Below are 19,038 nucleotides of genomic sequence, written 5' to 3' on the forward strand. Positions count from 1 at the left end.
GTCGTTATTTATTGCATACTCGATCTAGATCGTATGCGAACATAGAGCTCAGTGTGGGCTCCCCACAGGTTTCTATTGGCGTCGCTATTTATTACCTACTCTAAAATCTGTCCCCATTGTTAATCATCTAACTTTGTTGGAATAATTAAATCTGCTCTGTGGCGTGTCAAAGCGGTCACGATCAAGCAAAATGAGATTGCACATTTTATTATATACTTAGCGAACATCCTTGCAATGTTTTAATCGCTGTCGAATACAGTGCGAAATTGTCATCAAACTTGTCGCCCGTTTAAACGCCATATGCGAACAAGTAAATTGGTTGTTTAAAGTAAACACAATGTGCAAAACCAAACACTTGCTTTGCATACGATAAATGCTTACTTTGGTATAGTGGCTAAAACTGTAGAATACAAAATCCCCCATCTTGAATGTCAAATGTTTCACTCTTGTCACGTGGCACGTTGGACCGACCTGCTCGGTTGCCATGGAGATTCTGACTGAATCCGATGCACACTTTGCAGGACAAGAGAGCTTGCTTTGCTGGCTAGCTTGTTAGCAGACAAGCGACAAATTCGTTTTTAGTTGGACTTTCGCACTGAAAACGCGGCTGAGTGACACACGATAGTAAGTACTCTAATCACTTGAGTTTGATAAACGGTATCTTCAGACAGAGGACGAGGTTTCAAGCAAGATAGTCTAATAACCGAATCAGTGCTTACCCAAGCATCATCAAACATGTCGATTTGCTCGTCGCTCGTAACTTACACTTAATTCTTGCTGATGTTTGTAATGGTAGCTACAGTATAGTTTAAAATACAAATTACTAGTTGTCATACAGGCGAAAAAAATCGCATGTTTCAGTGAACTTTGTTTAACGGTACAACTGCATAATTTCGGAACACAGTACATTAGCTAGTACTAGTCTAGACTAGTCTAAGGTATGTAGATAGCTCGCCAGTGCGAACTCGTGTTCGGAATGTTAGCTAACCGTCTATTAATTAGATGTAATTTGTTTTCGTGAGTATTATACCGATGGACTGGTCGCGTTAGATCATTAGTCCACCACTGTCCAGTTATCAGCTTAAGCATCCCACCATTCCTCTCTGACTATTTAAAAACGAAGAGAACGAAAGCACGGTATGTGTTGGCACGGGATGGAAGTCTGGTACAACAGCGAGAGCGTACGGGGCGTGTGGGCACCAATTTTTCTACAGTCTGTCTATGGTGTGCATGGTGATGGTACTGAAGGATGTGTGGCAAGCTGCGATCAGTTTGCTGCTTCTGTCTTAAAATGCCATCTGTTTTGTCCGCAGGCGCCAAGGTAGCAAGCGCATACGCATTAGCAAACAAGAGATGGAGAATGGAAAGATGCAGTTCTCTGTGCCAGTAAGCAGAGACAGGGTCATATCCAAGTTTCCTAAGGTAGGTAAGGCCAGCATTGCTCTGCAATGGGAACTGGAACTGCTACTGAAAGGCATGCGCAAGCTTGTAGTGAAACAGTCAGTGCCAGTTAGCCTATATAGGGCTGAAGGTCAGGGAACAGGGCTTGTTGGACCTCAGAGGTCACCAGATACATTCCCAGTTGGGACCCCTGCTCTTTTACCCTTGAGGGCAAGGTACTTGATCTGGTATTTAAAATTCATTCATCGAAAAAAGTGCAATAATGACATGAGCTATACAGGTGAATCGCCTAGGGTTTTTAGCATAATTTTGTGACATTTGTTAGCGTTGGTGGAAATTTGAAGTCCCACCCGTGGCTGCCGTTGCTAGGTGATCACCTTCTAGCCCACCACAACACACTTTCAACTCTAGAAATGACCAGGTGTGGCGCTCCCTTGGTTAATTAGGTGTTGGGCACACCTTGCTGCCCATCTGCTTAAGTGTATGTGATAACAGGTGACCCATACATTATGCAACACTTCCAACAGCTAATGGCACACAAAGGTATTTAATTTTGTTTGGTGCTGCTGTGAAATTCTCTGATAAACATGCAAACTAGCTCACTGTGTCACCACAGTTGCTAACAGCAGCTATCTACTGTGCACACGGTAGTACTGTGCTAGAACACTGGTGCTGATAGTGCCAAAAACTGCTCCACACTGCCATGGCAACCCCACTTTTAATGAGGAGCTTGAACCTTGGCCTGTAACCAAGGTGCCTCAGGTTCCACAGTTTACCAGGCTGTACCTGACAGATCCATTGGTTGAGGGATGTACTCAGGAAAACGAATGGCCGTCTGATTGGTCTCCACACAGAATATATGCAGAGAATGCACACTGTAATATTTTTTGCATTCGTTCATTTTAATGATTGACTCAAATGACAGGGGTCATAACAGGACACCCTCTGAAAGCTGGAAATTTCCAGAAGTTCAGTGGGGTCAAGTCTAATGGTCTAATTTGGGTTTTCAAAAAATAACTAGCCTAAACTTTTTTGTAGTTGCTCAGCCAAGTGTCTGAAGCCTGGACATTTCTTTGGCTCTTATATCTGTAATATTGCAGTCTTCTGTTATGTTTATTTTCTTTTTTGCTTTCCTTGAGCAACAGCTATGTTCTTATTGGCGTAGAGACACAAGGTGATGCAAAAAAACATGCCTGTTGGCTTCACAAACATTACATTTTGAGTGTTTGTTCTGGGTTTAACACCTCCACTTGCACTCCACCCTTGCTGTCATCCATCCAGAATGTTCCCACCATGTGTAGCCTATATCAGACAGAAGGCTGCACATTTTGCTTTAGGAGCCAGAGGCAGGCGTGACTCAGAGACGTGTAGACTGGATCCAGATTTGGAGGCGGAGGTTGGTAGGAATGAGCCGCTTATTGAAAATGTGTGACCTGCCTTCACAGAGAGGAGCACGGTTGGCCGTATGACTGTGAGATCACCGGACTGCACTAATCAGATTCTGACAGGGGTGGGGGGAGGGGGTATGCTGTCATTCTTCCAGAATGTTCTGTAGTATTGCATTGAAAGAGTAGAGTTTGGCATTTTAGTTTAAACTTTGAAGTCCTATTTTCTCCCAGTGTAGCACACCTGATTTGTGTGTTCTTGCTCATGGGACAGCTGGAGTGGTGTGTTTTTTTTTTTTACTAGTGTACCCCAAAACCAATCTCCATGGAACCTTAATCCCTAACAGACATTTGTAAGATGTGGGTCAGGTACTAATTCAGGCCCAAACTGGTTTTTGGTTCACTTCCACAAAGATGACATCCAAGTTTCACAATCTGTGCTGTGTCAGTTCTACGACTAAAAATCTTTTCCTGAAGCCAGATGAGCAGTTAAAATTTTTTGAAAGCGTGGCATAAAATGTAAAGTCACTTGCATGTTCACTGCTTTACCACAAAGGGGGCAAAGTCACCTGACCTACTACCTACTAATGTCCACCTTGGTGATGCATGGGGGGTGGCCATTTTGTACCGGAATGCTGAGTCTTACTACATGTAGCCTGTGCGGGCTATGCAATGCACACATGAGCAGTCAATCGGTTTGCCCTGACACAGACAAAAATGTGGCGCATGTTCTTTTTATTTCTCTTCGTTAAAAGAAATAACAAAAAAATAACAAGTGGAACTGCAAGAAACTGCTGACAGCAGGTCTGGGACACTTACTCTTGGCCAGATGGGATTCAAATCCTAAAGGCTGCATTCTTCTCTTAAGTCTGCCAGGGTTTTATACATTAACCAGTTTCCTCTATCAAGCATAGAACAGACCCTCGGTTTTGTAGGCTGTCAGTTCCACAGACGATCGATGACTAAACACCAGAATGTAAGAGATGGGAACACAATGGTGTGTGAACATTGAAAACATTTTAAGAACAATGTTGGACACTTGTGGCAATCTGTCTCTATGCACGTTTGTAGGTCTGTGGTCTGATTCCTGTGTTTCTTTTTAATTAATTCAACTGTAAATGAGCTTATATGAGACCAGAATGGATGGAAGCTTCACAAAATGTGTAGTGTGTCAGCGTAAAATGCACTCTTATCAGTGTTGATTTAACACTGAACATTTTGCTGCGTAGGTTGATTCTATGAAAAGATAAATAATAATAATAATAATAATAATCAAGGGAAAGTGTCTGGTTCTGTTTGGCAGGATGGATGCATATATATAATTCTTGGCCTATTCCAACTGAAATTGGGGCCCCAGCTCCAATCATATTTTACACAGATGCTAAATGATAATTTTGTGGTACAAGAACAATCCCAAGTGCCCTTTAAATGTTTTATGTGAGGATATTTACCAGATATGGAACAGAAGTAAGGTTATGAATACTTCAACACATTTCATTGGTTTATTGATGTTTATTGATGAATAGGCTATTCTCCAGAATCATTAGGCCATTGCTTTCGTTTAATATGTGCACACAGCGCTTTTGAATTGAAGATGAGGCTAAAGGTTCTAACTTTTCATCATGTTGCCAACATCACTGTCTCAGAATTGGCTAATGCATTTTGAAACGATGCTTCCTCTGAAGGCTGCTGCCCCTCTAATGTGCTCCCAGCTGTGCAGTAAGAGCTTGTCTAGACTGTTGAGCGGTGCTCGGTCACCGTGACGATTAACCGTGGGTTCGCCCTGTCGGTTAACCGATAGGTCACCGTGACGATTAACCGCACGTTTTATTGCCGTTTGCTCACCGCACGGTCGTACCCGGCCCCACAGCGTCTCTGCGTGTGTGACTGTGCGCCTGTGTGTTTGCAGTGGTACACCCCTCAGTCCTGTCTGCAGACCAAGGATCACTGGCACGTCCGGGTGAAGACCGCCTGCAAGGAACGGGCCCCCTGGAGCCTGGGGTGAGTCTCCGGCCTCTCTCTCCCCCCCCCCCCCCCCCCCCCCCCCCCCCCCCCCCCCCCGGCGAGCTGGAGCTGGAGACTCAGTGTACCATTAGCACAGTGGCTACAGCTGTATGTGTTCACCAGCAGGGATACTCACATCTGGCCCTCCACACCAGTAGTACTGCCGCTTTTCATTCTTCCCCTCTAACCAATCAGGACTGATTTACACCGGGGAGTATACCATCAAGTGACTTAAATCTGTGGGCAAACAGTCGCATTAATCAATCAACTCACTGTTGGTTAGCAAAGAAAAGCAACCATACTACTGGTCTTCGAGGGCCAGATTTCAGTATCCCTGATGTATACGGTTCCTTTGCATCATTAGCAAGTGGTCACAGTCATAGATGCATACGGTTCCTATGCATTATAAACTAGTGGTCACAGTCACAGCTGTACATGGTTCAATGTATGATAAACTAGGGGTCACAGTCACAGCTGTACATGGTTCAGTGTATAATAAACTGGTGGTCACAGTCACAGCTGTACATGGTTCAATGTATAATAAACTGGTGGTCACAGTCACAGCTATATGGTCTGTATGTTAAAGGCAGTGTCAGGTGGTTAGTTTTCTCAGCCACGGTCCGACTTTGGCGTGCGGACTCGGGTAGACTCGCCTCTCACGGACAGCGTGACGCTCCTGTCTGTGGACGTCTGCAGCGGAATGAAATTACAGCTCATGGGATGTTTTCATGGAACGACGCCGCACACAGGCCTCCCCTTTATTTCTTCACCGGGAATCTAATCAAATCACTGTGCGGGGGGGGGGGGGGAGGGTGGGGACTGGACAGGACTGTGGCACCATTCAGCCAGCGGATCATTCCCAGTGTCCTCAAAATGTTACTTTGGTTTTCCATGTCACCTCACTTCAGTGTCACCCCAGCTGCGTAAAGATTGTGTGGAATTCAAATAATTAGCAAATACCCACAAAGGATACGTACTGTACGTCTACCTGCACCAAAGGTCACAGCAGAACTTCTTATTTTGTAGTCTCTGTACAAACTCTTCTGTGTGCTGTGCTTCAGCTCAGAGGCAACAGACTCTAGATACAGATGTACAGATCCAGATTAAGTGTTTGGTTCTGACACAGGACACCCAAATTATTCTGAGGGCAATACAGAACGTACTGTACGATAATATAATGTTTGGGTGGAGTTGCCCTGGAATTTTCTCAGAAGCACAAACCTTCTACCCTGCCTAAGGAACAGAGAATGTGAACTTATTTGACTTCTCATTCACGGGATCGTTATGTTTACTGAAATATTTTTAATGCATTTCTGCAGTAATTTAAAAAGCCATTTTTGAAACAGCATATCACTTCCACAGTTTTATTCATTGATTTTTGGAGACTTTTGTTAAGATGCAGTCTAACAAGTGAGCGATGTATACACAGTATAGTGAATTTTATTCTTCAGTTTCTTATTTAAAGAAAAGTAAGGACAGCTTTGTACGCTGAAAAACTGAACGTTTTCTGTCCTCTCTGTTTTGCTCCATTAAGAATGAAAATGTCGAAGGTGGTGGTGGTGGGAGACCTGTACGTCGGCAAGACGTGTCTAATTAACAGGTACAGTGCAACAGAGAAAGAGCTGAATTCCACACCTCCAAGTGCAATTAGCAAAAGTAATGGTCATGGGGAGCATTTGCTGTCTTGTTAGAAACCAATTAGTGCAGACAAAAAAGAAATTGCATGCACACACGCACACACAGACACACACACGCGCGCACACAGATACACACGCGCGCGCACACACACACACGCACACTTCAGTGTCTCTACACTTCAATATAGATGCATTGTAAACACTTGAATGTACATCTGGTCAGAAAAATGAACTGCAACAGCAAGCTGTTTCACCAGACATATCCACTTCAGATATGATGTGGCTTCATATAAGAATGCCATTAATTGTGTTGGATAAACTGAGTGTTTTACAAATCACATCAGCTATAAATCCCAGAGACACTTAGTAGGGTTAGATAATAGATATTATAATGTGGCACTAAATGAATGAAGTTTACGATTATTGAGTAGTAGAGGTAGTAGGCCATATATCCCCTGTGACTGTTAAGGACTGAAGGGACTGCATAATCTGTATTAGGCACAGATTTGGGCATATATATAGATATATATATATACATGGCGCTGCGGTGGCGCTGTACTACCCCCTCTCTTAGCATTGTCCTCCCCCCTGCACAGGTTCTGTAAGGACCTATTCGACAGGGACTACAAGGCCACCATCGGCGTGGACTTTGAGATCGAGAGGTTTGAGCTGTTGGGGGTTCCCTACTCTCTACAGATGTAAGCACACCTTTGACTTCAGTTCTGCTTATTGTTGTCATAGCCATAATAACAAGGCACATTGTCCGTTATACACTGCATTGCATTACAGAAAATTTAGTCTGTCACAGTAACTGTACAAAATGTCTTTACAACTTTTTTACAGTGTCGCAGCAGACGTTATTACTACTAGTACTACTATTAGTCATAGTTGTAATAATAACAACAATACTGTGGATGTGTATGGTTGTGGTGAATAACAATATAGTTGGTTTTTACATTTGTGGGGTTTTTTTAAGCATCACAACCAAACCACAACTTTCTAGCTACATTGTAAATGGGCCCTGTTCACTAAGATAAATGCACTTGAAAGAGGTTATTTGGCTATTTGGCTAGCTGGATGTGAATGCATGCGAATGGGTTATTTGTGCACGTGTGTGAAATGCGTAGCGTCTCTGTGTACCTGCAGCTGGGACACAGCTGGCCAGGAGAAATTCAAATGCATCGCCTCCACCTACTACAGAGGAGCTCAGGGTGAGAGAAAACTCCTCTTCCCTCCCTCCCCATCTCCGCTCACGTTCTGTCCATACCCTCTGCTTTCCTGCTCTCCCTCTTTTCATAGTCTCCTTGTTCCCTTTCCTCCCCATCTTCTTCAAAGAAAAAAATCTCCCATTTAGTTTAGTGTATGTGTGTTGGTACGTCTGTTTACTGTGGTAGCAATCTGACCACTTAGTTTCCGTTGTTGTACAACATGTATTTTTTTAATTCACCTGTGCTCAGCAGAACCGGTCTTCTGACTTGTAATTAAATTCCCATCATGCACTTCTCCAACATCTCGCAGACAAATGGAAATGGCCGCCTTTCAAGAAGATAGAAAAAATAGGAATGTTGTATTGACACACCGTCTTGGCTTGAATGACTGACAGGCACCCACAAAAGTTTGAGTTAGGTATCTCACAGATAATGACACATTCCCAAAATAGTGTACAGTACACAACGGTTTCATATTAAAGAGGATGGGAGTTCTTCCCAACAACATCATCAGGGGAAATTAACGTGTAATTTATACAGCAGGGTTGTACACATATTATGCCTTGGGTGTTTGTATTATTGTTTGTCATAAAAATACCATCTTTTGTTTTTGGGTGAATTTTCACATTAATCTCCTTGTCATAGCCATTTTTACCATACATTATCTTTAGTAGCAGTGTCCTCTGCGTGAGTCGCGGTCCACTGGTAGAACTTGTGACTGTTTTTGGTCAATCACAAATGAATATACGGTGGAGATGTTGGTGTAGGTGAATTCTTCCTCACCTTTTATTAAACTGCGGGAGCAGTTTTCACACTGTTTGTAATCAGCTGTTTGATAGAATTGAATTCAGTAAGAAGGCTTAAGTGGAAGAGAGTAAAATGGCGGAATCTGTGATGATGTGCTTCTGCCTGACCCTCAGACGTCTCTGCTGTGCTCTGTTCTCCTGCAGTGATAATCATCGTCTTCGATCTGGCCGACATCCGGACTCTGGAGCACACGCGGTGAGTGGGGGGGGAGGGGAGGGTGTGCTGTCCACCGCACGGCGTGGTGCGGTCAGTCGGCTGGACCCGGTCCCTCTGCCCGTTAAACGTTTGGGTGCGTTTGTCCTAATCGGTGAAAGAGAGGCAGAGCGGGGAAAGAGAAGAAAATGCCTGGGTCATTTAAGAATGTTTTTACTTTGTATACGGAACCAGCACTGTACAAGCAAACACTAAACAAAATGTTATATTCTGCTATTACTATTGTACAAGTTGTCAAGATATTATGTCCTATAAAAAATGTTTTTGAAACTGATCAGATCACAGCACTACTGCATACATTGTCCGTTTTATGTCCTTTAATACATATATATATTTTGAAAAACATAGCATAAACTGTGCATGGCAATGTACGGTAGGGGTACAAGGCTTGAGTTTCTTCTGTTGAATTTTATTTCAGAGCAATACAAGGTACTGTTTTAAAGCGGGAGCACACTAAAACTGTCCAATATTACCTTGTTTTCATCCTAAATGACAGGTAAATATTAACATTTTCATGTCCAGTCACCCAGACACTGGGTCAGGGGAGGATGATTCACGCTGGCCGGTCGTGGGAGTTAGCTAGCTAGCTAGCGTGCGCAGAGAGAGAGGCGTGGTTGTCTCGCCGGCTGCAGACGGCACCTTTTATTCGCTAACTCTGCTCATGAAGGACCCCTCTATAGGCCTGTGGGTCGGCTTGTCTCTTCAGCTGGAGATATTTCTCTACAGCCGCGGCCGAACGTCCGTCCGTTAACTCCGCTTCGAGCTGAAAAGGAGTGCTGTGTTCGTAAATGTGGAATGCAATGCCGTCTTGTTTACCATTACGGGCATTATTCAGATCGGGAAAGCGTGATTCCATTGTGGCTGACACAAGCTCATAGTGCAAAACAGAAAAGCTTGTGTCCTGTTCGACGTGCAGAGGGCTTCTTTTCAGAAAGGAACACGGTTACATCGCTACCCCCTGGTGGTCCACAATAGCATGGCAGCGGTGCATCCTATAATGTTGATAAGGTGATCTCAAACCCCCACCGGCTGTCCTGTCTGAGAACAGCACTTGCTGTTTATCAGCTTTTCAAAACGTTTTTTTTGATGCCGTTTTTTTATCTCAGTTCGGATTGGCCAGTCGTACTCACCAGCCACGTCAGTGTTGCACCTTCCTCTGTGGTTTCAGGCGGTTTGCAGTCAAGCATGCGCCGTGTGAATCCCTTTGCTTCTGTTCATGTACCTGTAGCCAGGAGCCCTGGCAGGGTTTAGAGAGCTGCTGAAAAGTACTTCCTGTCTTGTGTCTCCTCCTCCTCTTCCTCAGGCAGTGGCTGGTGGAGGCGATGAAGGAGAACGACCCGCGGTCCTGCAGCATCTTCCTCATCGGCACCAAGAAAGACTTGCTGGTGAGGCTTTCAGAGCGCGTGCACAAACACCGTAAAAATACACTCTCGGGACCACGCCCACAAACATCAAACGGTCTCAGGAATTAAAGCACTCAAACCTTAAAACCACACTTAACGTCAATGCAAACAGATTGGTCAAATAGGAGGCATCTAGAAGGCTATTTACAAAAACATTAAAAAATTTATAACAAAATCAAAAAGGTATTCTTCTACGTTTCATGTTTCAGTATTGTGTTCGAGGTACCACAGAATTACGGTTTTGTTACGTGGGGTTTTGAAACAAATTCAAAGTTATTCAGTTATGGCACATTGAGCCCAATAAGCGCTGTCAGTGCATTAAAACAAATCCCAGAATTGAAAAAGGTGCTTACAGGTGTTTTTATTTTAACAGGTGGCAATCAGGGATGAGCAAAAATGCAAATCACAATAAAAATGCTTGTTGCTGTGTTGGCGGTACAGGGGGTATAAAGCATATGTTGAATTGCACACAAGCTAAAACAGTACTTACAGTTGGGTTGCCAGGTCTGTGCCGTGCTCCTCATGACCTCCCCGCATCCCCTCCGTTCCCAGGCGCCCGCGGAATGCCAGAGGACCGAGAGAGATGCCATCAAGATGGCGGCCGACATGCGGGCAGAGTTCTGGTCCGTCTCGTCCAAAACGGGTAAGGTAGAGGCGTGTTCTGACCCGTTCACACCGCTGCCCTCCAGCCTGTCCCTAATGATGCTGCATCTTTTAAGAGGATGCCAATCCAGGCGTGAGGATGAATCTCAGAGGATGCAGCTTTGAGCTGGAGCCTGTAGCTGTGTGTGTGTGTGTGTGCATTTATGCATGTGTTTAGTCATGCATGTGCAGTGTGCTGTTGCAGTCTGCATTAGTCTGTGCATGTGTTTAGTCATGCATGTGCAGTGTGCTTTTGCAGTCTGCAGTAGTCTGTGCATGTGTTTACTCTTGTATGTGCAGTGTGCTGTTGCAGTCTGCAGTAGTCTGTGCATATGTTTAGTCATGCATGTGCAGTGTGCTTTTGCAGTCTGCAGTAGTCTGTGCATGTGTTTACTCTTGTATGTGCAGTGTGCTGTTGCAGTCTGCAGTAGTCTGTGCATATGTTTAGTCATGCATGTGCAGTGTGCTGTTGCAGTCTGTGCATGTGTTTAGTCATGCATGTGCAGTGTGCTGTTGCAGTCTGTGCATGTGTTTAGTCATGCATGTGCAGTGTGCTGTTGCAGTCTGTGCATGTGTTTAGTCACGCATGTGCAGTGTGCTGTTGCAGTCTGCAGTTATCTGTGCGTGTGTTTACTCATGCATGTGCAGAGTGCTGTTGCAGTCTGCAGTAGTCTGTGCATGTGTTTACTCATGCATGTGCAGAGTGCTGTTGCAGTCTGTGCATGTGTTTACTCATGCATGTGCAGAGTGCTGCTGCAGTCTGCAGCCGTGTGCACGTGTAGGGCAGACAGTGACAGTGGCGTACGCTTCCTCAGGGGAGAACGTGCGGGAGTGCTTCTTCCGCGTGGCGGCGCTGGCGTTCGAGGACAGCATGCTGCAGGCCCTGCAGGGAGGGGCTCCCTCTCACATCGGATCCAGTGACCTCATCAGTAAGTACAGGGGAACGGGCGGGAGGGATGTATTCTCTGTCACTTAGCTGCTCAACTAAAGAAGTTTATTACGTATTTTAAATGCCCCCTCCCAAATAATGGAATGCCCAATTGGGGGGGGGGGGGGGGGGGGGGGGGGGGGGGAAGACTGGCCACACCTGGCAGCTCTCCAGGACCTGAGTTAAAGAACAGGGAGCTGGACGCTGGGCCACTGGTGGACAGAGTCTGTCTGTAACGCTCTGTGAGGGAGGGCAGCGTGCGAGTCACAGGGGTTCTCTCACCTCCGTCCCGTTTCAGAGATCGACCGTGACACAGCCAAGGACCCGCAGGCTGCAGATGAGAAGAGGCTATCCTGCTGTTAGAGAGAGCTGCGGAGCAGGGAGGAGGAGGAGGGGCGAGGGTGGGGCCTGACCCGCGGACCAATCGGCTCGCGTGCACCCTGCCCCGCAGCGCACCTCAGCTCTGCGCCAGATCTGGATCCAAAAGCTGAAAAACTCCAACCGTTTTATACTCGATCATGTGACTCGCCAGCCCTGCGGCTCCACCAGCCAAACTGCCGCCCATCTGGAGGGGAAGCCAGCGGGGACAGTCCCAAACTGCAGTCCTGGAGGGCGCAGTGCCTGCAGGTTTAACTCCAGTCCTGGAGGGCCGCAGTGCCTGCAGGTTTAACTCCAGTCCTGGAGGGCCGCAGTGCCTGCAGGTTTAACTCCAGTCCTGGAAGGCCGCAGTGCCTGCAGGTTTGACTCCAGTCCTGGAGGGCCGCAGTGTCTGCAGGTTTAACTCCAGTCCTTCGAAGTTTAACTCAAAGTTAAAACCTGGCAGATGCTGTGGCTCTCCAGGATTTGAATTTGAGATCCCCGATTTATGGGGAGGACATTTAGGCAGTATTTTCACCCCTGCTGGGGGGGGGGGGGTTCTAGTATTAATCATGGTGATAGTTCCTTTAACACATCAAGCAATTTTGTGTATGCACATTTGCAAAGTGGAATATTTTTAAATATGCATATAATTAAAAAAATGTCCGATATACATAAATATTTATGAATTCTGCTACGTGCACACTCACACCCCGAGCATAGAGGTCACAACAGGCTGTTTTTAGGATCGGCTGAATTTTGTTTCTCCCACGTTTTATACGAAGATGTGGACAGTAACCAATACCCACCTAAACTGAACTGCAGTCAGGAAAACCCACGAACCATAGTCTGAACATGAGTGTATTATTTTCCATTGTAATTTACTCCCATTGCCAATGTTCTACTGGTTGTTCCAACCTACTTTGTGATTGGTGGAGCCTCTTTACTTCTGCTGTTGTGATGACACACAAAGTGCCTTCCTCTGACTCACGTCTGTGCGTCCGACCCGCGAGCCGAGCTGTGATCAGCAGCGGCTGACACGGCATTCGGATGGGAGCGCGATCACATCTACACGCCCGCCAATCAACTGCAGAGGCTGCAGCACAGAGTGCTGCTCAAAATGCAATCAGGAGAAGAGGTGGAGAAGCAAAGAGACATTTACTAAAAAAAACACAACGAACCCAAATGCGGGGAAAATAAAATCACAGATTAATCTTGTACAGATTAAATTTAAAATAGGAAAAGAAGAAAGAAGCCACGCCTTCATAAAGATTTCCTTCACACAGAAGTGCAGCTTCACAGTAACTCACTCACAGTAGTGTCGCTCGTCTTTGGGTGTTGGCACCAGTCTGTACGTAATCTCAATCAGTTGCCTTTTTTGTTAAGAAATTATATCACACCATTATATCCTGGACATATAAAAATATTTAGACACTCAAACCAGCAGCTGAATAAATTAACCTTCATATTTATTCACATGACTTGGGTGGTCGGGGGGTGGGGGGTGGGAGTGGCCCACAGTGCAGCAGTTTCTCAGTTCCTCGGTGGCGCTTGGCAGAGCCCGGCCTTCAGGGGGCGCTGGCGTTCATCTTCTCCAGGCAGCCGTCCCAGAAGGCAGCGAGGCGGCCGTCCTTGTTGGCGCAGAAGTCGGTGAAGTCGCGCAGCAGCCGGTCGGCCAGCCGCTCGTCGCCCAGCACGCCCGTGCGCCACGCCTTGGTCAGCATGGTGTTGTAGGCCCAGCTGTAGCCCACCTGCTCGTCCGGCCCGAACAGGCTCTGATTGGCCGAGGTGGTGGAGTTCCTCCGCCTGCGCTGCTGCCCGCTGGAGTACTTACGCTTGGAGTAGGGCAGCTGCAGGAAGACCGTGCCTGAGGGGAGGGGGGGAGGGGGTGGATGGAGAGAGGGAGGGAGGAAGGGAGGATGGAGAGGGAGGGTGGGAGGGAGGGGGGAGGGAGGGAGAGGAGAAGGGGAAGAAGGGAGAGGGAGGGAGTGGGAGGGGGGAAGGAGAGGGAGAGAGAATGAGCAGGGGGAGAGGAGAGAACGAGAGGGAGAGAATAGAAACAAAAGGTAGAGAGAGGGAGAGATAGAGGAGAGATGATGAGAGGGAGGGGGAATGGAAAAAGGGAGGGAAAGAGGAGAGTGGGATGGGGGAGGTTAGAGAGATGAGGAGGAAGACAGAAAGGGAGGGAGAGAATAAGGGAACCATGGTATGGTCACAAAAAAGGAATGACAAAGTTTCACAAATTTACAAAGTTGTTCAATAATGTTGACCTCCTTTGTGTGAGAGTACGGGGGTTTTGTTAACTTCAGTGAAGAACTGAATTAGCTGTGTGATTTTAACTGCATCGCAATGCGAACAAACAACTCCACAAGAGGCAGCAACAGAACAGAAGGGTTACCACTGACAAGAACAGGGATGTGATTCCTACTTGCTTTTCAGACTTTCTTCATTCTAAAATAGAAACATCTACTACCCCAATAATCAAGGAAAACAGTGAAAAGAGGAACAGCGAACACGCACCTGTCACATGGATGTACTGCGGCTTGTTCTCAGAGGGGAAATTGAAAGCTGAGGCTGAGAACTTATCCTGAACGAAGCCGAACCTGAGAAAGGGGGGAGGGGGGGAAGGGTTAACAAACACTGCTGCTGCTGAGGTCTTTATCACTGCTGTGTCCTCCGCAAACGCTGTTCTCCCCTCTCGGTGGCGCTACTGGGCAGGTGCCCACATTTACCCGTTTGGATCCGCGCTCACCTGTACAGTATGGATTCCTGGAACAGCTGCATTCTGTCCCAGTACGTCTCGGGTTCGAAGCCTGACAGGGTGACACAGGGGTCCTTAATGCAAGAGTACATCAGAAGAGCAAGCACGCGCACGCAGACACACACATGCAAACGCACACACACACACACTCACACCTGCACGCACACACACATACACACTGAATTCAGGCAGGATGCACTCTGAAAGAGATGGCTGAGTGTTTACATTACACGGGCAGCCTGAACATTGTAATGAAAAGGCATAAAGAGAAAACCCTGTCATGTGAAGGAAGAAGGAAGATTAATGACTGAATATGTTAAAGATTTTTTTTTTTTAACTTCCTGAAATCACCCACTTTGGACAGCAAAAGAAAATACAACAAAAAAAGGCTTAGAGGAAATGTATGACTTTCTACATTCATTTCTCTCAGTTGAAGAGTATTAAATAATTACATTTGGATTTCAGCCAGGAAGCTCTTTTGTCTGCCTCATCTATCACCATTGAGTTTGTTTAGGGCTTATCTTGTGAAAATCCAGCAAAAGGTCTACTAAATTAGTGTGATTTATTTCCTCCCTCTATCACGACAGAACGCAAACTCAGAGAGCAGAATCAGAAAATCCAGTCTGTCCTCCAATCTTTCATATCATTCATAAAACTTCAGAAGTGTTTCTCCAATATGGTGTAATAAAAAATGTAAGAAGCTGTGGGCTAATGCTTCATTTGTTTTCTGAATCAATAAAAAATGTCAAAAACTGAATTCATAACACCATTCCATGATTATTTAGTAGTTCTAGCATGTAAAAGTCAGAACCTTTCATAATTCTGTTTTGTCAATGTGAATTAGTAGTTTTGAGTAAGAACCAAGAATCCAGATGACAAGATAACCAATCACATTCTGGGGCTGGTAAAGCTGATGCGGACATGGAGGCTTAAATGCATGCATGCATCCTCGTCTTCACTCACCTGTCATCAGTGAGGGTAAAGCGACTGGATGACTCCTAATGAACACTCCACAACACTTCATGAGGAAGTTCTACCAAGACTCAGTGACAGACCAGAAAAACAGGCCTACGTAGAGTGTGTGCGCATGTGTGTGTGTACATGTGAGTGTCTGTGTGTGCGTTTGCGCATGTGCATATGTGTGTGCATATATGTTTGTGTGCGGTGCCTGTGTGTTTGTGTGCGATGCGTGCGTGTGTGTGCGATGCGTGCGTGCGCACGCATGTGTATTTGTCTGTGCGCGCATGCGCGCGTGTGTGTGTGTGTATTTGTCTGTGCGCGCATGCGTGCGTGTGTGTGTGTGTGTATTTGTCTGTGCGCGCATGCGTGCGTGTGTGTGTATTTGTGTGTGCACGCATGCGTGCGTGTGTGTGTGTGTGTGTATTTGTCTGTGCGCGCATGCGCGTGTGCATGTGTGTATTTGTCTGTGCACGCATGCGTGTGTGTGTGTGTGTGTATTTGTCTGTGTGCGCATGCGTGCGTGTGTGTGTGTGTATTTGTCTGTGTGCGCATGCGTGCGTGTGTGTGTGTGTGTAATTGTCTGTGCGCGCATGCGTGTGTGTGTGTGTGTGTATTTGTCTGGGCGCGCATGCGTGCGTGTGTGTGTGCATGTGTGTATTTGTCTGGGCGCGCATGCGTGTGTGTGTGTGTGTGTGTGTATTTGTCTGTGCGAGCACGCGTGTGTGTGTGTGTGTGTGTGTATTTGTCTGTGCGCGCATGCGTGCGTGTGTGTGTATTTGTCTGTGCGTGCGTGCGTGTGTGTGTGTGTGTGTGTATTTGTCTGTGCGCGCATGCGTGTGTGTGTGTGTGTATTTGTCTGTGCGCGCACGCGTGTGTGTGTGTATTTGTCTGCGCACATGCGTGTGTGTGTGTGTATTTGTCTGTGTGCGCACGCGTGCGTGTGCGTGTGTGTGTGTATTTGTATTTGTCTGTGCGCGCGTGCGTGTGTGTGTGTGTATTTGTCTGTGCGCGCATGCGCGTGTGTGTGTGTATTTGTCTGTGTGCGCACGCGTGCGCAGATGCTCCTCACCCTCAAACAGGTTGTCGCTGCCGTCTCTCAGCAGGCACTGTATGTTGAGGGGGATGAAAAGCTGGGCGCGCAGCGGGTCGCCATAGAGATAGGAGGGCAGAGCAAAGGGCACCTCCAGCACAGGAACCAGCAGGAAGCCGCACGACGCCGCCTTCCTGTGCCAGCCTTGCACCTGCAGGAGCGCCCAAACGTACCCGTCAGCCTGCGATACCACCACCACCATGTATAACAACACCCTTCTGTTCATAGTATCCTATTCGGATAACGTCTCCTTAGCATTAGCGTTAGCATTAGCCTTAACTGTGTCGTGGTGGGTCTGGATCCTACTGAGAACTGGAACAGCTCAGGTACATCGCAGCAAAGGAAAACAAATGCACCTTTTCACTAACGCTCTACGGAGGATGTTACTATCTGTAACGACGACACACTGGTGTGTGTAAATGGGTCTGAGATGTTGGAGGGACCCACAGTCCACGCCATTTATTATGGATGTACAGGGCCACCGTGATTCAGGTGAACGAACCGAACACACGTCCCCTGTAATGGACGACAGCAACGCAGCAGCGTTCGTGGCGCTCACCATCTCGAACAGCACGGCGGCGGTCACGGCCATCCAGTGCAGCTTGATCTCGAAGGCGGCGTTGAGGGCGAAGTTGCCGTGGTAATAGCAGCTGCACCACTCGGTGCGGTTGCTGCGGTTGTTCACGTCCACGTCCAGCGTGACCGTCTTCTGCTCCGGCACGCTGGCGGCTGGTGACCGCACGGCCGACGCGCGGGGGGGGGGGGGGGGGGGGGGAGGAGAGAGAGAGAGAGAGAGAGAGAGAGAGAGAGAGAGAGAGAAACGAGCGAGGAAAGGAGGAGTGTGAGGAACGAGTGAGCGTGAGGCGGAGAGGGGGAAGGAGTAAAAGAAAAAGAGGAGAACAGCATACCCGCGAGGAATGAGTTTGTAGTCTGAGTTTGAGGTTAGCTGGTTAGCTTACGGTCCAGAGAACAGAATCAGTATAAATCCTCAGTCTGCAAATACCCATAATTCCTGTTTTTTCTAAATTCAAAAATAGTAATCTTAATATGTGAAGAATAATAGCAAATTGTACTAGAAGACACACTGTGACACTTACTTACCCATGGTAAACAAAAAAAAAACAGACAAAGGGAAAGCACACTAACAAAATCTCCAAAAGGTCCATAACAATTTTCATCATTAAAATGAAAAAGGTTAAAACAACGTATTTCAGGAGTAACAGTTTGATAGCAAACACAACTTCAAGGAACAAGGAAGCAATTCTGATTTTAATACTGTGTAGGCTAATATTTATGTTATAAATAACAAACTATGTACTATATTTTCTTTACAAATTAATTACTAAGTGCATGCATCTTAAGAACTTTGTTGCATTCAGAATTAAATTTTTAAAAATCTCAATTGAATAAAATAGGGTTCATATCTCTACCTTTGGTTCCGTAAAAAAAAAAAGTTGTTAAAATGCACACACATTTGGACACACAAGTTTGCATGCAGACATCTCGAGGGCAATTTGAGCAGAAGGAAGCAAAACGGAAAGAGCCAACACACAACGCTCTCATAACGCTGCTGAACGTTGCTGTAACGTTGTGAGAATGCTGCATGTGATCTGCATGGGAGGGGTTAGGAAGGAGAGTGATAGAGAGAGGGACAGAGAGAGAGAGACAGAGAGAGACAACAAGAGAGAGAGACAGCCCACACCACTACACTACAGTACCACAGCCACTACCAATGCATGCACTACAATAAATGCTACCACACTGATTAATGGGTCTGATTGGAGGGGGGGGGGGGGGAGGGTGAGAGGCAAGGTGGGGGGGTTTAATTCGGGTTTCTAAATTCGGTGCTGGGGCCACACATGTATTCTCGTTATCGTTAAAGCCAATCTCTCTATCAATTCAGATTTCCATACAATTTTTTCCTCAAACCTTGAACTCCATCTTTGAATTTACCCATTTCCAGAAATAGTTTAGTGCCAGTGACTAGCTGTCCACACTTTAAGCAGTTAGGACCCCACTGATTTCACTGGTCTTTATTTTCATCAATTAGAAAAATTCCACCTCTTTCAAACTGAATTATTTTCCATACAGCACATCACAGAAAAATAAACCATTAGGTAAATATTAAAAGTGGATTATTCGTTAGTCGTTAAGCATCTAATTAAGAGCAATTAGAAGCTCATTACTGTTTAGACACTGCAATTAGGCTGAAACGAAAACCAGCGTACACAATGGGTCCCCA

The 19,038-nt window shown here is 46.3% G+C and overlaps 2 protein-coding genes across 7 annotated transcripts in view; one reads left to right on the forward strand and one right to left on the reverse strand.

The window, feature by feature from the left end:
* The first annotated feature begins 491 nt into the window (after positions 1-491).
* On the forward strand, positions 492-13,354 carry rab36 (RAB36, member RAS oncogene family). 2 transcript variants are annotated; one of them, XM_035390854.1, is made up of 11 exons: positions 492-624; positions 1,314-1,422; positions 4,696-4,787; positions 6,325-6,390; positions 7,024-7,125; positions 7,574-7,638; positions 8,586-8,637; positions 9,959-10,040; positions 10,611-10,701; positions 11,516-11,629; positions 11,927-13,354. In XM_035390854.1, exons 2-11 carry the CDS (start codon positions 1,354-1,356, stop codon positions 11,989-11,991), a joined length of 798 nt encoding a protein of 265 aa, XP_035246745.1. In that variant the 5' UTR covers positions 492-624; positions 1,314-1,353; the 3' UTR covers positions 11,992-13,354. The 2 variants fall into 2 exon arrangements, with proteins under 2 accessions (XP_035246745.1, XP_035246746.1); XM_035390855.1 differs by lacking the exon at positions 492-624 and adding an exon at positions 662-1,137.
* An 82-nt stretch (positions 13,355-13,436) lies between these two features.
* Positions 13,437-19,038, reverse strand: part of depdc5 (DEP domain containing 5, GATOR1 subcomplex subunit) — a 35,551-nt gene continuing 29,949 nt past the window's right edge. For all 5 annotated transcript variants that reach the window (XM_035390850.1, XM_035390852.1, XM_035390851.1 and 2 more), the window contains 5 exons: positions 17,356-17,525; positions 16,776-16,947; positions 14,738-14,798; positions 14,506-14,588; positions 13,437-13,852 (listed from right to left, as the gene is read on the reverse strand). In XM_035390850.1, coding sequence (XP_035246741.1) covers positions 13,554-13,852; positions 14,506-14,588; positions 14,738-14,798; positions 16,776-16,947; positions 17,356-17,525 — 785 coding nt within the window. In that variant the 3' untranslated portion in view covers positions 13,437-13,553. The remainder of the gene's footprint in view (positions 13,853-14,505; positions 14,589-14,737; positions 14,799-16,775; positions 16,948-17,355; positions 17,526-19,038) is intronic.

This window comes from Anguilla anguilla, chromosome 14, assembly GCF_013347855.1.
Source record: "Anguilla anguilla isolate fAngAng1 chromosome 14, fAngAng1.pri, whole genome shotgun sequence".
Lineage (NCBI taxonomy): Eukaryota > Metazoa > Chordata > Actinopteri > Anguilliformes > Anguillidae > Anguilla > Anguilla anguilla.

Coding starts and splice junctions, on each gene's coding strand:
- rab36 (XM_035390854.1), top strand. CDS start 1,354: ATGGAGAATGGAAAGATGCAGTTCTCTGTGCCAGTAAGCAGAGACAGG. Junction 6,391..7,023: donor AAGACGTGTCTAATTAACAG/GTACAGTGCAAC, acceptor CCCCCTGCACAG/GTTCTGTAAGGACCTATTCG. Junction 10,041..10,610: donor GCACCAAGAAAGACTTGCTG/GTGAGGCTTTCA, acceptor CTCCGTTCCCAG/GCGCCCGCGGAATGCCAGAG.